Source organism: Ischnura elegans, chromosome 11 (genome assembly GCF_921293095.1).
Source record: "Ischnura elegans chromosome 11, ioIscEleg1.1, whole genome shotgun sequence".
Classification (NCBI taxonomy): Eukaryota; Metazoa; Arthropoda; class Insecta; order Odonata; family Coenagrionidae; genus Ischnura; species Ischnura elegans.
The window spans coordinates 737,949-756,727 of NC_060256.1; the positions used below are offsets into that span (position 1 = coordinate 737,949).

Consider the following 18,779-nt stretch of genomic DNA (forward strand, 5'->3'; position numbering starts at 1 on the left):
TTACTTTTTACAGTCGCCGAGACACTTTATCTTTCAAATCAACTGTCATTTTCATTTATGGGGAGGGTGAAACTCATGTCTTTCTCAAACAATCATTCATGGAATAATACAAAATAGCAAAAATGAAGTGACTGATGCTGAGGAAGATAAAGGAGGCACACATGATAATTTGATAGCAAAACTTCACATTTATTGAAATATCTCTAGGACTCATCGAAGAATACTGTTTTTTTCGAAAACAAAAATATTCACATCACAGAGATTTTGCCATATTGTAAGGCCTTCTTTGATGTCCTTTCATTTACTTTGAATACAGCGTCTGAAACTGGCACTACTTTTCCTCCTAACGTCAGGTACATATCACTATTTTTTCTTCTGATCAGATTTAGGAGAGATGTGGCAAACAAACTTAGATACTAAATATCAGGGATAATTTAACTTTTTTACCGTTTACATTTACATTCACACGCATTAGAAATCTCTTCGACATCTGTCGATTATCACAATTAGTCGTCGACTCCAGCTTCGGTGTCCATAAATGATAAAAACAATATAACGAGAGCAACGCCTAGGAGCGAAAGGAATGGCAACGCGAAAACTAGTATGATAGAATACACACCATATAGGATTTAAAATAGTTATCTTCTCTCTTTTGCCTAAGGAAAAATACGATAAAGTGCCACAGATGAGGTAAAAGTAGTCTGGAACCTTGGTACACCCGTTAACCCACTTCTACCTCTTTAAGTGCAATCAAAATACAATTAGGTAGGCTACTTTGCGTGAGGTGTTCAACAAAAAACACAGATTTACATTCTCACTCCAGACAATAGCGCATATGTTGGCTATTTTCCCTTCAAAATTTCACCAAATCTTAGTTCACCAAATTCCTCAAAATTAGCACATTATTTCAAAACACCAATGTATGTGGCTAGCCAGTATATTTCAAATGTTCATCCTCAGCTGTTAGTTTAACCAACCACAGTAACCCTTTCACTCACTCTAGTAAAGCAATCATCCACACCATCACAATTATTTCGATTCCTTGACGATTGATGATGTAAAAACATACTGTTCGCACCATCGCTGCCCCAAGAGATGAGTACTGTAGTGTCCTCTTCATAAACAGAGTAAAATAAGACCATTCACTAGCAACGTCATAATGCGTTGCTTAAGCATCTCATGGCAAATGATGTAAACTCAATTCATCAGCCGAAAATATCCTTCAGCCAGTTTTCCACATTTACGATGTCAAATATGCAGGAAAAAATTGAGCGTCCAATAAATGAAACGAAAATGCATAAGAGTTCAGGTCGTAAAAATGAGCAAAAAAAAGGTCGGTCACACCTGACAACTGTTTTCACTACCTACATTATCTCGACAAAATTCGCAGTCATCATTTGTGAAACGCCTACGAATAATGCCAAAAACGACTGCATACATTTAACCCTTTCATGCATTGAAACATTGTAAAGCTAAGGGAAAAACAATAAATGAATGCCACGCGGCTCCGTTTCCGTCTTGGAGGGTTTTGTCGGTTGCTGAAAATCTTGATATTCGAGTGCAAGAGTATTAAAACGGGCCACACTGATAGTGGGAGGTGAAGCTCAAGTGCCTGGGACGTAGAGTGCTTGAGTAACTTTGTAAATGGTAACAGTTTGGCAACTCATAATCACCTGAATCGCCGAATATAATATTCACTATGACTTGACAAAGAAAACTAGGATTGACAAGAAAGGTCATAACAAATAATGGCCACATAGAGGTATTAGGACTTCTGTGAAGCACGGGGAAGTAGGTAACTGAAGTGATACAGATCCTATGGCCAACTTTTTCTTAGTTTCAGGAGCGAACCCCCTTGTTTACCAATCCTTATGTATCTTTCTAGCATGGCATGGATGGTAATATCAGTGGGGTCAGACCTATTGTAGAATAGAGCCTAATCGTTCCGCCTCCCAAAAGCAGCTTCAGGTATCTGAGCCATCAAGGCAGTTCGGCCTGAGCAGTGCGCGAGTCGTTATTCTTTCGTCTAACAAGGGGAAAAAATCATCAAATCGACATGAAAACGACGGGCACTGGTACTATAGAGATGAATCATCCAAAATACCCCGTTTGATTTCTTGAGGGGTCCATACATAAAATTCATGATTACCGGTACACAAATTTAGATCAGTATGATCGGTTGCTTAGCATCGATTTTTTTCAGATCGTACTGAGGTGATCTGAGTAATTCGATCAAGGAATTCCAAATTGTTTTAAACCCCGTGATTTACGTCGATTCACCAGAGAAATTCCAGACCAATCTGACTTGGGTTGGGGATCTCGATGACTTTCATGACTTTCATTAATAATCAAGTATTTAACTTCAGATCAGTTTGCTTGTGGGTCAGATCGATTTGGGTTTGATTGAGTAATGTTTTGGATATTCCATTAAGACAATGGCAAAGAAAACCTATGCAATAAGATATCCCTGCAGTCACCAGCGTAACTTGGACCTATATTGACTGAAATGGCTACTCAGAACATAAAAACATCTTAAAGAACATAGCCATTGTACTGTTAGCGCAAATCCAAAATCGTAAAACCATACCCTACGTAAAAAGTTAATATCCTGGCACCTTCTTTAGGCATGCCTCTAATTCAAAAGTGTGTGGTACATGAAACTACGTGGGACCAAATTAAGAGCTAAATTTTAAAATGTATCATCAAAACCGAGATATTAAGAGGAACCAAATTCGGTGAGTTAAAAAAATGGCGAATACACAAATATCACACTAATGGAGGCGGGAAGGGCATAAGAAGAGCAGGCAATATGTCACACAGTGTAGCCAAAATATTTGCGGAACAACGTTTGTCGATTTCAACATATGCATCGCAAAAACTCTGTCTCGAAGGGATTAAAATTCATCAGTAGTGGAAAAAAGGAAAAATTTCAGCTGATCCCATGGCGCAGAGGTAAATATCGGTCTGAGGCTTTCAGAATATGAAATAAATTCACTAAAAAGACCTCTCAGCAACCAACTACCGCTGAAGCGCTCTTTATTTCTTCACCCAAATAGCCAAACCAACGGAGCCAACAAATCTCAAGTATGGTCCAAGTACCAGAAACCTTACAACGCGACGCCGCATTATGAAAAATCATAACTTAAATGTAAACCTGCTAAATTCACAAGCTCGTGACTTACAATTAGTATGGGATGAGCTTATTCGCTAACCAAGAGTCTTAGAAGTCTTTTAAGTTTCATGTGGCAAGGACGCTGAGATTTTGGTACCCTTCGAGAGCTTCCAAGATAGTCGATAGTTGATAGTGGTTGGTCTTCCTCTCTCCGCCGACAATCGGGTTCTATACGGTACCGATGAATCCCTGAGACCGGCACTTTATGTGACACCCAATGGATGTCAGGAGAACTGAGTACCCCTAATTGAGATTTGCGCACATATGGGGCCGCTATTCATACTCCCGATTAGTCTGGACGCTCAGTCATTTTTCGTAGTGATTTTAATCGCTACATTCCTGAGCATCTTTCACTGACTAGAGGCAGTTCAAAACCGTGGTATGCGGCCAATGTTGCTCGACGAGACGATTTGAAAGTCTCACCATTGCACAAGATCTACTTTTTCCATCGACGCAGGCAGATAATGCACGTGGCCATTCCCACCGCACCGGAACAACGCATCACAGGTACACCTCGCGAGTTCCGTATTTGATCCCATCCACCGCAACGGTAGCCGTGGCCCTCCGCTCTGCTTCCCCGCTCATCCGAATGCCGTTCTCCGCCAAGGTCACTGGCAAGGAGAGCGCGCGACCAGGCAAGACCCGCACCTCTAAGGAGAGGAGGCTGGTGTCGGCGGCGCTGGGGTCTCCTCCCTTGGCCTCTTCACCCTGCAGGATGCTGCCGGCCCCCTGCTGGAGGTCTTCGGCGTCGAAGGATGCCCCTGTAGGGCCCCGGAGGGCCCCACGGCGGACTGAGCCGCTGGCCGCCGCCGCGGCGGGGTCGTCCAAGAGACCAGACGCCATCTTGTGCCTCTGGGCTGTCCGCTTGCACATGCCGTACCTGCCCGATTGGGGATTTTGCGAGAAAAGAAACATTTTTGAGGATAAGGACATTACCTTACTCAGTTACACCTATATTTAGCATCATATATCATTTCGTAAATAACAAGCCTGCCACGTGAACAATACTGAAATTCGTATTTCAAGTAATTTGAAAAAATGCCCTGAAACGGTTATAAAACCACGGACTTATGGCTTTCCACACCACTGTGGAAACCACTATGCAATCTAGGTTTGTTAATTACCATGATAATTTTAGCCTAAGGTCCATGGTTTGATTCTCAGTCCAGGGATTTTTTCTAAATGGCAATTTATGAGAATTTCAACGACGCCGCCTTGAAATGTACCACATGTACCGCCAAAAACGGCGTGAGCTCTGGAATGGGGTTCGCCTTCAGTGATGCTTTCTTGAAAGCCTATATTCCCTTACATTGCTATCTTGGATGGACCGCAAAGACGTAAAATCTAGCACCATGAACCTCGGAAAAATTGCCATGAGAATTAACGAACCTGTTTAGCGTAACGATCTGCTCAGAGGCCCGGAAACCTAAAGGTCCTGGTCCAGATATTCCATTCCTGGTCCAGATATTTGTTCCCATGACAATTAATGTGAAAGAAAAATCATATTCAGGTGCAAATATCTGCTCACCCAAAGAAAACACAGCAGATTACGGTCATTTGGGCCACCGGATATTAAGGCAGCCTATTACTTATCGGGTTAAATCTCCGAGAACAGAACTCAATCGAGACAATGGTTTGTGTGTTCTCCTAAATCAAAGAGGTTACTTTGTTAAATTTGTATCTTGGGTCAAAGATGCGCTCAAACGGGAAAAGCATCGCTCGTATCACTCATATACTTACGTGAAGATACAAAAATACTTGACGCTATAGACACATTCTTCCTCACCACTGAGCTAATTCCGAGCACGTTTCCTCTTTAATTGCTTCTCCTCTGCTCAAATTATAAATGCGTTCCCATTCGTGAAGGCGAAGAGAATTATATCAATATCACTTTTTACCCACTCTCAGAATTTCATATACATTTTCATTATTATTTCGCGGTTGTAGTTGACCAATTCAGCTACTCCTCGAATAACGAACAGGATATGTTCGGAATTGTTGGTTGGTTTGGTTGTAAGTCAAAAATTATGCACACATGTCGTGAGTTGGAAATGACATACATATCATAATATAGCCAAAACGATAATATAACATATGAGACACGGTCTCATGCGTTACTTTGTGGAACTGCTTCATGATAAAATAAAATAAATCACTTTGTTCTATTCCACACTTTATTTTAAATAGCACGACACGGGTTTCTGCATCTTATGCTATCATCAGGCATAATAAAATATCGATTTAGTGAATACATTCGTTCTGGAAAATACCCGTCGTAAACCCACGACCGGTCGTGGGTTTACGACGTCTTTGTCTCGGGACCCAAAGCTTCGGGGTTTAGGATTAACCCTCGGAATCCGGGAGCAGGTATCCGGACCCTTCGTCTTTTAGAACCCCTCTCAGCGGTACGGGACATCGGTCATTCAATTGTTTATACAGTCAATTTTCGAAATAAATAATTGTTCATTTCTCAAGAAATATACACTAAGAATTGAATTACTTGTCTTTTGAGCAGCGTTTACAATTTTTAAACGAAATTCTACGACAAATATTAACTTATATCTCGAGTTATGTATAAACATCAACATGGAAATTGTTGCTGCGTTAAATGCTTCAATAATGGCCTTAGAACTTCGTTTAAAATTTGACAATGCTCAAATAAAAATGAGGAATTCAATTCAAAGTCTGTAATTTACGTGCAAGCAACAATTATCCATTTGCTAAATACATATAAGCAATACATAAGTTGACCGCGAACCAATGCCGCGGGTATGGTCGTAAACCCGGAAAGGAGGGAGCACAACTACTCTCGGAGTCCGAGATAATGCGGAGTCCCAGCGTGGAGGGGTCGAAAAAGGTTCAGCGAGACCCTTCTTAACGAATGCCCTCAAAAATGCTCCGTACCACGAGAAAGAAGAGTCTCTTGGGGCTCAGTACAGTAGTCATGCTAAAACGAAAACTCCGCCGTCTCGAAAGGGTTAAAAATGAATTTTTGTCCTACAATAGCTTTTTTGTTACATTTCAAATCCATGTCTACTATATCAATTGTTTTAGGTTCAGTACACAAAAATTACTTCGAAAAAATTCTTGAATTGGCAACTCCAGAATTTGCAGATTTGCAATTTTCTTTCCACTCTTTTCTTCAATTACGGAAGGTATTCACACTCCCATGGATCCCATTATAAGCTACGAGGGCGGTTTTTTTCAATCTCCGATCGCTCATAAAACACACCATGCAAGCGGCAGGAGGGGACTGCGCAGGTAAGGCAATATCGCGTTCTCTGCACCACACCCTCAAGTCATTTTTGCCCGTAAGTGGTTAGTTTAAGGTAAGTGCCAATCTTATTAGCTACACTGCCTCAATTGATTCTCCCGCCAAGTGTGCACTGTGGAGAGACAGTCAGAAAAATCGCCGAATGGCTTCAGCATTGACATATCTTCACCTTAATGCCAATAGAAGAGAATTTTTTATGCACTGTTGCCAGGGTGTGAAACATTGCCATTCAAAACAAAAGAAGAGACATGCTGACTTCTGGAAGTGTTTTTATCCGTGACAACGCCCGTCATCTCAGCGCTGATGCAGCCCAACTGCTCCTTGAGCAATTTCAATGGGACATTTGCGACCACACGCCGTGCAATGTCAACATAGTGACGTATGACTTCCATATTTACACTGAAATAAGAAATGGCTTGGAGGGAAGCGCTTTCAACCGGACGATGAGCCTAGGGCAAAGGAAAAATTCGTAGGAAGTCATTGGCGGCAACATCCTATGAAGAAGGTACTCATGGTAAATCTTGTCCACAGGCACGACCAATTCCTCAATCGCCGAGGCGATTATTTCAAAAGGACACCACAAGTGTGCTCAACATTTAGCTATGAAATAATTTTAATCGATCACTTCATCTTCTATTAATGACCCATCGGAGGTTGAATAAACGTCCCTGGTATATTCACGGAATAATTCTGATAATTATGTATCTGCTTAAGTGCAGCAAAGTGTAACTGTCCCGAAGTGTACAAAAGAAGCTGAATGCGCTGTTTAACATTTAGGTACAATTTATCTTGCGGAAACTCTCCATAATGTAAGCAGCTATCGAATGATGGTTTGTGGGGATGTACAGAAAGAGAAAATTCTTTCGAAAAGATTAATACATACAACTATCGAAGGGATATGTTATGTGAACGATAAATCAAGCTAGGCATTGGAAATCATCAATTTGTAAAGACCTTAAATACTGTTACAATTACTATCGTAGGTGCTGAGAGAATCTACTCATTTCCGATCAAACATCCTAGAGTTACCTCTCGTTTAGATGCAGATTGGATTGTGCTGAAATTTCAATGGTACCAATCTCTCTAAAATGGACCAAAAATACGAAAGGTTCCCCAGGCGTAATTTATATTCTTTCCATTGTATTCTCGCATAGGTAACGAATAAAAACCTTAATCCTTTCCCCAACAAATATGCCCACTCTCCTCACCTCATACCGTGCTACGCTATGAGCAGATTTTATGAAACCCTATATGAGTCTCTAAAGCACAATCTATAGCCATTAAGCTTCAAAATTTTATGATCATTTCACATTTTCACCCATTTACGATCTGCACCAAAATGTAAAGAGGCTGCTAATTTTCAGATCGTATTAAAATATGTAGTACATAAAATAAGAAGAAAAATAAGCAAACTAACTTTAATCATGTGGAATTGCTAATTTATACGATATTTTACATATTGTAGATAATTTCAGATTCCATCATTTTCAATACAGTGTTTGTGTTCAGATGTCTTCGTTGTAAATTATGGCAAAGAATTTTATACGCTTGTTTAAAATGTTAGCATTATAAAAATGTATTGTGATGTGAGACGGTATTTCGATATGTAAGATGTTCTCAAAGGTGTCCATGGAACAAACGAACACTTATCACATAGGACCAATAAACTTTTTTCCCAAAAAATGGGCGTATTTTTTCCTACATTAATCCACCTAGTCAACTGCAGTTGCCAATCTATTTTTGCGTTTGGTACAAGAGTAGTTTAGTTGATGTGAGATATACGTAGCAGATCACACGAGTCAGAAATTGTTTAGTAGAATTTATTCAAAAAGTTTTCCAACCTGTGGAGGATGTCGGATCACCAAACTTGCGATCCAGAGTTGAACTGCTATTGGCCCCTGCTCCACCGTTGCCATTTCATGTGGAGCCGAAACAGACAGCTTCCTATACGCCCGTAACTCCGGTGGAGCAACTGCGCGAACCCGGAGATCTGGCAATGCTGCGCCCGGAGCGCTGCTTGCGTCGCCATACTCGTTCCAAATTCCAGGCCGAAAACGGGCGGATCCCGAAAACAAAAAAATCCAGAATCCACGAGAGAGAAGAGTCACAAGAGAACGAGGATAAGATGAGGAAGAATCGATGGGTCGGGAGAACCATGAGAACTGTCTAAAATGATCTTGAAGATACTTGTAGTATTAGTTTCCTCGATGAAATAAGTTCAAGTAATTCAGCAAACCCAATCGCAAAAAGCAAAATTTAAGAAAATTTTAGATGGCTTTGGAAGATAATTGGGGAAAAACAAAATACGTTCTTAAATTGGCTCTTGAAAACGGAATCAAGGGCTCCAAATACTCGCGTTCTCTTCGAATATTTTCAACACAATATCCAACAGGTTTTGTGAAGAATAATAATAAGGTCACATTCCCCACCAGAGAACTTGAGATGTTCTTCCTCCAGGGAGGTTTTTAAATAATGGCGGCAGGCCATGAACGACACATGCATTCCAAATATTGAAGTTCAAATGTCGTTGTAGGGTAAAATATTTATGCAAGAAACCATATTTACGGCAGTTTATTGAATTATGTTCACTATTTACGAGGAAATTACAAAAAACAAAAAATAAGATGCTGAGAAGAAGATTCAATATCAACTCAACAAAACTCAAAGAAATAATGAATTAAGAACATACTTACGGCATAACTAGAGAGAATGCAATGAAATATTAACTATGGTATATAATACGACGAAGAGGAAACTATTGAAGAAACTATAGAACGGAATAGTCAGGTATTCATCCAGGAAAGGAGGTTAGTTGGAGGCTAACACCAGGATAGTGGCGGATATTCGTTCAGTAGAAAATTCACGCAAAATAAATGTTTCAAATTAGATGTTCAAAGACAAGTCGACACTGATTCATCATTTAACCTTTCATGATTCCCAATCGTAGCAGATTACGCTATCAGTTCGAGTTTTCCGGGGCGTATCTAGTTCAGAACTGGGCACTTATTCAAAAGGAAATAAAGATGTTTTCCTGACAGAAAGTTATCGATTGCTGTTTTTCCCAAAGTGCTGCAAATATTGCTCTTAATTAAAGCTTCTGTTCAACTATGCGAGATGCATAACATCAAGAAGGCAAAAAAGTGAGGCATTGACGTTCAGTACATAATCTGACAATTATAGAAAACTAAGCAATGCGAGAGTCAACGTCTTCGTGCAAAGACGTAATGCCATGTAAAATTCGTGATACCGACGTAAATTTGGTTAACCATGCACCCTTCAATTTTAATACCTATTAAAGATAATATTGACACTATACTGGAAATAAAATATGTAGTCATGGCGAGAAAATAGGTGAATAACAATTTTTAACAGACAAAAGAACCGTTGAATTAGGCACAAAAGGTACTTAATACAAGGCAAAGAACACGATGCTATTGCTGGGCAGAAGTAGAAGAAGAAAGCAAAATGCTATCTTGGATCACATAATTAAATCTTCTTTATTTTTACTGGTAGGCGCTATACTAAGGAATTGGCAGGAAAATCACAGTCATTATGAGCCACTGACCTTCAAATGAACCTCTCCGTTGGAATACTGTGATTAGCTCGATAGTTTTTCAATAATGAATGGTAATGATCTCTAAAATTAGCAATCAGGTAGATGCTTTGGAAAGCAAGCTTTGCGGCTATTGCAGGCCTGGAATTTTCAACTGCATTTTAACGAACATCATAAGACCGGAGAGACCGAATTACATAAAGATACCAGAACAAAGAAAGATTTCGTGCTTTCCCGGCGAATGGACTTGGTAAAGAGTTCTCGGGATCGCCACCGGGTCTGGAACTCCATATCTGCCAACGTTTCGATTTCCGACTCGGTCATCGTCCTCAGGGCTGTGAATGTCGAGTGAGAATTTGACTTGCTTATATACAATCACTCTGGTGGTCAGACAAAGAACATAAGCGCCACCTCCGCCTAGGACAGCCCGAAAAGTCAGCCATCGCAGAGCATTGGATGGAATGCAAAAATACTGTTAAGTGTGACGACACCAAGATGCTCTGCCGATCCAATGGCTTTTGGGATCGACTCATTAAAGAGTCTATTGAAATTAGACTGTCTAAGAATACCATCAATAGAGACTCCGGATATGCTCTGAGCAGCACCTGGAAACTTGTGCTCAAGACTATACAAAAGGCTAGGCAAAACCACCAATCAGCCGCCGCTGAGCATGCCGCTGACGACAGCCAATCAGCAGTCACCTGACCACCAGAGTGATTGTATATAAGCAAGTCAAATTCTCACTCGACATTCACAGCCCTGAGGACGATGACCGAGTCGGACATCGAAACGTTGGCAGATATGGAGTTCCTGACCCGGTGGCGATCCCAAGAACTCTTTACCATACCAGAACAAAATTTGACGAAACTTTATTTTTGACGAACTGACAAGCGTAGAAATATGCCATGATGACAAAGTCCATCAGAAAACTGGTATTTTTAAGGAGACACACTCGGAAAATGTACAATGAGAGGAGGAGGGACAGCTTTGAGTAAATTTGCAAAGAGAATGGGAAGAAAATCATGCGAAGAAGATAATTTCCGGGGACACATTCTTGCATTGCTAACTTTCCTGCTGAGCCATATGAAAATATGATATTTCGGTATGGTATTATTACCCTTTACCTTCTGGTGCTTCTAGGAGAAGAAGATAAGAAAGTAGGAGTTTGCACAATCCATATATTTGTATAAAATATTGAAGAAGGTAGGTATAAGAGATTTGTAGCGAAGTTTGAACATTTAAAGTAAGTTTGAGTACTCCAGGCAAAGGGCGGGGTTTTTCCATTTCTCGAGGCATTGGTTTCGCTTCAGGTTGCAGCAGACACGTTTTAGGCCGGTGGAGTTAACTGACTCTTGGAGGGCAGTTGTCAAGTGCAAGAGAACAAGCTATACAGTTATACAGTTTATAGGGAAATATTCAGTTAAAAGATTTACAGGGGGAACACTGTAGATAATCCTTCACAAAATAGGATGGCGCGCATCTATAGAAGGCGATCAGTACGACGTGAGTTAGGAGTCTCTCGTTACCTGTTCCGCAAAATGAATGGGTTACGTCGGTATTGTTTTTAAGAATAGCGCAGAGCTATGGATTCAGTCAAGAGTAGAACATATTTAAGAAGTCTAGGGGCATCTCTAAGGAGTTAGTTTTCCAGGCTAATCGCAAAGTTTCTCAATTTATCGAGAGATTCTCTTCGCCTAGGTAGCAGGACGCATCTTCAGGACAATTAAGTATACTGACATAAAGATGCCAGGTGGCAAGAGAACCGAGAAACACGATTTTCTTTAATTCTATGACCTCTAAGGAAAGGTTTTAAGGAAAAATCGGTACACAGGGACATGGAGGAGAATGGAGGATAGGTATACTATATATTATTCTTAGCTGAATAGGAATACTTGCATCTTGAGGAATCGGTCAGATTTGATGTGAGTTAGGAGCCTCTGGATTATCTGCTTAGCAATATAGGGAGTCCCTCTCCAGTATTTCTCGGCGAGAATAGCTAAGATTTTAGCAAAAGATTATAACACATTTATGGAGGTTAGTAGCGTCCAAGAGAAGTTTGCATTCCAGGCCGCTAACAATTTCCCTAAGGCTTAATTTCCCTTGCGTTGCCATTGTCACCTTCAGGCCGATGAAGTAAAATTACCTGAAGATGCTAGCTGCCAGATGCCAAGAGTTTTTTTTAAATCTACTACCCTGAAGGAAATTTTTGAGGAAAAGATAAACAATGATATTACTGTTATATTACAGACGTTCCTTAACAGAATAGAAAGGCATGCTTCTATATGCAGAGATGAGGTATGACGTTAACTAGAATTAACTTGTAATGATGTGCGATAGGAGTCTATTGTTACCTGCTGAGCAATATGAAGAGATCCCTTCGGTACTGCTTGGTGAGGATGGCGTAGAGATAGGGGTTGGCGCAGGAGTTGAGTGGATAGAAGAAGACAAGCAGGATTTTGGAACGCGTAACGTCAATGAGGGGCATGCCAGCGACAGCGGTGAGACCGAAGAACGCGATAGGCGCCCAGCAAGCGAAATCAGTGAAAACGAGCAGAGCCATCCTCTTCGCTACCGTCATCTCGCCACTGGCTCTCGACCGGTTGGACCTTCGGGTTAAGGAGAAAACAGTCATTAAAATTATTATTATTATTACTATTATTATTATAGTATTCTACCGATTAAGGTAGTTTCCATGGAGTATTCAAGAAGTGATCTGGAAGCCTCCCTTTCCTTCCAGCACTGCCTTCTTTAATTCACTGCAAGGCCTACCCCCTTTCAATCTATCTAAAAATCCTATTCTTTTCCTTCCCCTCCCTCGTTTCCCCAACATTCTATCCTCCAACACCATTTTCAACATTCCCTCACGGCTAAGCACTAACTCCATCCATAACTTCTGTCTCCTCCGTATGTCATCTAAAAGTTGCCTCTCCTCGCCAACCATATCCAGCACTTCGTCGTCCCTTTTCCTCTCCGTCCATTTCACCTTCTCCATTCTTCTCCATACCCATATCTGGAATGCCTCCAATCTTCTCTCGTCTTTTTTCCTCAGTGTCCACGTTTCCGCACCGTAGAGAGCTACACTCCAAATCAAACTCTTCACTAACCTTTTCTTTAAATTCTTACATAGCGAACCTCTCAGAAGCTCCTTCCTGCTCATGAACGCCTCCTTCGCTAATGCTATTCTCTTCCTGATGTCCTTACTACTGTATCCGTTTTCCTCTATCGTACTGCCTAAGCAGTTGAACTGCTCAACCTGCTAAAGTTTTTCTCTACCCACCTTTATCTTAAGTTTGACATCCCTCGCTCGTGGTGCTTTAGAAAACCCCATAACTTTCGTCTTCTTGTGATTGATCCTCATCCCATATTCCTCGCAACGCTCGCATAACGCATCCACTAAAGCCTGCAGTCCCCTCGCTGACTGGCTAATCAGCGCCTGATCATCCGCGAACCTTAGCGATTTCAGCATCATTCCTCCCACTTTCACCCAAGCTTCCAACTCGTCTTACGCTTCCCTTACCATCTCTTCACCGTTTACGTTAAAAAGCAGCGGCGATAGAGGACAGCCTTGCCTAACACCTCGGCCAATGCTTGCCCACCCAGATTCTCCGTTCACTACCCTCACTTGTGCAGTCTGGGCCGTATATAGATTACGAATTAGTCGTATATCCCTCCAATCTACACTTATTCTCAAGAGGATATCCATTAACTTTACCCAGTTCACCCTATCAAACGCTTTTTCAAAATCCACGAAACAGGCATATACGTCCTGGTCAGATTCTAGGTTCTTCTCCTCGAGGGACCTCATTATTGCTATTGCATCGCGAGTTTACTTCCCTTTTATAAAACCAAACTTATCATTACCCAAATATTCGTTTGCCCTCGCCTCCATTCGTCAGTTCAATATCCTCAGGACCACTTCCGCCGCATGCGATATTAGGCTGATAGTCCTATAATCTCCGCATTCCACAGCTTTCTTCTTTTTCGGAAGCGGAATTAAAATCGTCTCACGAAATCCTCCGGCCAACAACAATCTTCATAGATCCTGCGCACTAGTTCGAAAAACCTTTTCTTACTATCCTTCCCTAGATTCTTCAGAAGCTCACACGGGATATTGTCCACGCCTACTGCTTTCCTAGCCTTCATATCACGAAGTGCTCTCTCTATTCCCGAATCTAATATCCCCAGCCCAAGACTATCGTCCTCCACTGCACTTTCCTCCTCTAGAGTCAATCTCTCTGGTCTGTTCATTCCGTCATACAGATCCTTCACGCATTCCTTCCATCTACTCTGTACCTGTAGTAGTATTAGACGGTGCAATCTCCAATGTGGTTAGAGTCACTTCTGGCGTCCCTCAGGGTAGTGTCATGGGCCCACTCCTATTCCTTCTGTATATAAACGACATTGGCGAAGTAGTACACGGTAAGTTACGACTATTTGCAGACGACGCTGTAGTTTACAGAGAAATCCGTTCCATCAAAGATATAGATGAACTACCGGATGATCTTGCTGCTATCCAAGCGTGGTGCGATGCATGGCAGTTAGAATTAAATTTTAAAAATTGTGTCGTAATAAATTTCTGGAAGAAGAATAACTCCCTACAACGTAGCTACATCATTCAGGGTACCGAATTAGAGACTGTCGAATCCGTGAAATACCTAGGAGTTAGACTCAATAATGATCTATCGTGGAATAAACATATTCGAGAAATAACCGGTCAAGCTAATCGTAAAATGGGTTTTGTTAAAAGAATATTAGGAAAGTGCGACAACAGAGTGAGAGAAATCAGCTACTTTTCCCTCGTTAGACCCCATTTATTATACGCTGCCAGTGTTTGGGACCCTCATGAAAAAGGCTTAATAACAGAATAGAACGCCTGCAAAGAAGAGCTGCCAGGTATGTGAAAGGTCGTTACGATAGTCTTGTTAGTGTAACTGACCTCTTAGATAAACTCGGATGCGAATCTCTGTCGGACCGTAGATTGAAAAATAGACTAAACCTTATAGATAAATTCAAAAGCAGTGTCTTTTCTGACGAAGTTAACCATATCTTACGGACGCCAACATACTACGGAAGATCAGATCATGTAAATAAAATAAGAGAGATAGATTGTAGAACAGACAGGTTCAGAATGTCATTTTTTCCACGATCAATAAGAGATTATAACGGCAGCGATAGAACTCATAAATAGATTGCATGACTTGTAGTGTAGCCTACTAACCTATGTAAAACTTAATGCATGTTTCTTAATTTTATAATTATTTCTTACAGCATATGGTAGTATAATTTGTTAGCATACGTGACGTTTTGGACCGTGTGGTGTGCATGTGGGAATCCAATTGCATGCTGCATGCTGGTGATTGATCACCCCCTGCCAAACACCCTAGAGGTGGCTCGGAGGGTATTATGTAGATGTACCTCTTCTCGCTCGGTTAGCATCCTCCCACCTTAAGCCTTAATTTTAGACGTGGCTTGTCCTCTTTTGACGCCCGATAGCGACTTAACTTTGGCGTACAACGTGCCTACTTCTCCATCCTTCTGGAACTTTTCCATTTCCTCACACTATCTTTTCCACCAAGCTTCCCTTGCCGTCTTAGTTTCAAGCCGTAATCTATTATTAATTTGTCTATACATTCTTTTGCCTTGTTCTGTGTCCGCGTTATTCCACTTACCCCTCTCCTCCATTTCCCTTATCATGTTCTCCGTTATCCGCGGCTTCTTTATCCTTCTACTGTCAACGTAGCCAATTGACTCCTCAGCCGATTTCCGTTCCCGTTTTAACATTATCCCACCCTTCCTTTACAGTCTGTGTGCTTCCAGTCTCCCGGATACTATTTTCCACTAGTTCTTGATATTCTCGAAAAGACAGTAAGTGAGTTAAAATCATTTAAGCCTCATCTTATATATAAAAATGAATCGCAAAATGTGTTGGTAAGCGCATAACTCAACAACGCCTGGACCAATTTGGCCAATTCTTTTTTTAAAATGTTCGTTGAAGTCCAAGGATGGTTCTTACGGCGAGAAAAAATCGAATAATTGCCGGGAAAACCCTAAAAACAGCCCTTTTCTTTTTCACATACAAACGTTTTCTAACTAAAACGTAGAATCAATTTGAGCTTTATTGCTATTATATAAAGTTCATTTTAAATTACAAGCACTCACTGTTATCTAAGAAATGTAGGTGTGTAATATAACATTTTAATTACTAAATATATTCAAAATATTAATTAAATTGAAATTACATTTAAAAAATTTAATTCGAGCTGATTGTAAGCCCAGCCGTGGCCCAGCTCGAGTTGACACTTCACTACCGTGTTTGTAAACAAATCTCCAAGCAATTGATGACAAACGGTAATGTCCGTGTTCCTGTCGAGGAATCGAGTAGTTTTAACTCATTTCCATGGAATGATTGCAAATTAGTTTCAGCGGGAGGTGAGCTCATCAACAAAGAGTTCCAGAATATGATTGATCACCAAAAGAATCAAAGATGGTTGATTTAGCGAGCAAGAACGAAGATGTGGATGACTAAAACGAGGTAAATTCAAATAGTTCGTACTCTGCATGGATCAACTATCTATCTGAATATTTTAAGTCCTTGGACGTACCTGGCTTACCAAGGCACGATTTACAGAAAAATGTAGTTTCTGTGTTCATGATCTTTCGAAGCCTAAACCAACCATAACTATCCAACGGAACGTGTTTGGTCATTAAAAAAATTGGTGATGAATGTGATTCACGCAACTTTACTCAAAGGAAAATTCAAAGGTTAGGAAGTCCTCATTCCGTAGATTCCATGATCTCAACTCATATGCCCTTTTGTGCTTAAACGTATTCAATTTACAATTCGTGTTGCATTCGTGATAACAATTAAAAAATCACATGGTCATTTTTTCAGTTTTTGGGTTGTTTGTGCTCATGTGCTAATGAAAACCCATGATTTTCTCATGGTCAATTTAGCGTGCTATGTTCACGAGTCGATAAACCATCCTCTGTATTTCTTCCTTCGCTTCAAGTGCGTAGCTAGGATAGGGGGTTTTTGGTGCAGCTAATACCACGGGTCTGTAGGGTATAGAAAACTCGCTAAGGTAAGCGGGAAGTGTGGGGGCACTTCCCCCAGACATTTTTTAAGATAAATGGTTCAAAATAGTGGGTTTTGTGGCTGTGTGAATAGTTAAATATGTTTTGTTTGTTAGTCATCCGTCCCCCTAATATTAATAACATAATCTTTCATAAAAAAATTCTTAAAGCTCTTGGGGGGGGGGGGGGGGGGTTATCCCCCAAAACCTCCCCTCGCTGCGTCACTGCTTTGCTTCGCTATATTTATTTAGCTTCAACCGCTTCATCTTGCGCCTGATAACAAAACAAAAACTGTTGTTTCTCAGAAGGTGCTTGACGCAAGACATTAAACCCGAATGTGTAGGGCTCACCGTGGTGCGTTTACGCATGCAGTACGTTTACGCATGCAGTACGTTTACGCATGCAGTACGTTTACGCAGTGCATTTTTTCCAAACAGAGATACTAAAACTGGCGCGCCTTAAGTCATTTAATGCGAATGCTGCTTCATAGGGGCTTTTCTTGCACGATTTTGAGCATCAGTCAAGCGTCGGTCTGGGGTCGTGTCAACCTGCCCCCTGAATGGGCCAAGTGTATGCAACAGACTTGGACCTAAAAACATTTTTTTACAGCTAATAACGCAAATAGCCAACAACTGAATGCGTATAATTTTTATTTCATGAACTGCTTTATTAAACCACAATGCCCAAAATTTCTTAAGCTAAAACGTAAGAAAATTTGTTGAAAAAAATCCGCGTAAACGTGCTCCGATTCACCCTAGTTGATTCGATAAAGAAAATGTCTTTCTGACAAGCAATTTTGGTTCTCATTTACGTAGTTTTATTGAATTTGTATCCTTATTTTATTATAATAAATTAAACATGATTAAAAACGATGCAGCCGCTCTTGATTTATAAATGGTGTAAGTAAACTGTTAGTTCATTGATTGTTAGGCGGTACGAAGTTCGCCGGGTCAGCTAGTCCAAGAAATAAATAAACGAATCACCTTTGATTCAGTGGTGGCATGGTGTCGTTCCGGCACTCGTTAACAAAATACATATTATGAAATAGCGCTTTTATCAATTTTGGTGCCTCAAAATTTCTAATATTCGTAGGCAAAAATGAAAAAAAATGTAAATAATAACTTGTAATAAATAAAACACGCAGAGTAATATTTCACTTCTGAAAAAAGTTAAGGAAAGTGCGTTCAGGCATTGCTAATTTCGTCATGACGTCAGGGGTTTTACTCAGAGTTGGAGAGGAACCGAGGCATCGGTAACGATTACATTTCTTTTACTTTCTACCAGCAGTCGTTGCATTAAAAAAAATTAAAAATTAATTGTAATGCACCAACTCGGCACTATGAGAGTGTAGTCGTTACTTCTCGGCACGTACACTCCAGTTTCGGTCTCGTGGTTCAGAAAGCCCGCTCCATGTGAAAGAGTGTATTCCCATGCATGACTTAGCCAAGTTACGATAATTACGAACGCTGCAGTCACAGACCAAACGGTAAGGAGAAATCAGGAACTTGAAATGTAATCATTGGGACTGTCCAATTATCATATATGCCGCTTTATACCATTTTCAACTGCCTTCTCCCACTGTAAAATACCACGTAAGGCGCTGAATTGTAGTTAATCAAAGCTCAACCAACAGCGATAAACAGCCTCTCATTGCATTAAAAAAATCAAAAAAAAAAAGAAACAGTAACTATTCTTGTAACTATAAC

General features: G+C 40.6%; 1 protein-coding gene across 1 annotated transcript in view; it reads right to left on the minus strand.

The window, feature by feature from the left end:
• Positions 1-382: 382 nt before the first annotated feature.
• The window catches only part of LOC124167687 (follicle-stimulating hormone receptor-like), a 573,602-nt gene continuing 555,205 nt past the window's right edge, over positions 383-18,779 (minus strand). Inside the window, exons 17-18 of the mRNA XM_046545674.1 lie at positions 12,351-12,605; positions 383-4,052 (exon numbers count right to left, since the gene is read on the minus strand). Coding sequence (XP_046401630.1) covers positions 3,674-4,052; positions 12,351-12,605 — 634 coding nt within the window. The 3' untranslated portion in view covers positions 383-3,673. The remainder of the gene's footprint in view (positions 4,053-12,350; positions 12,606-18,779) is intronic.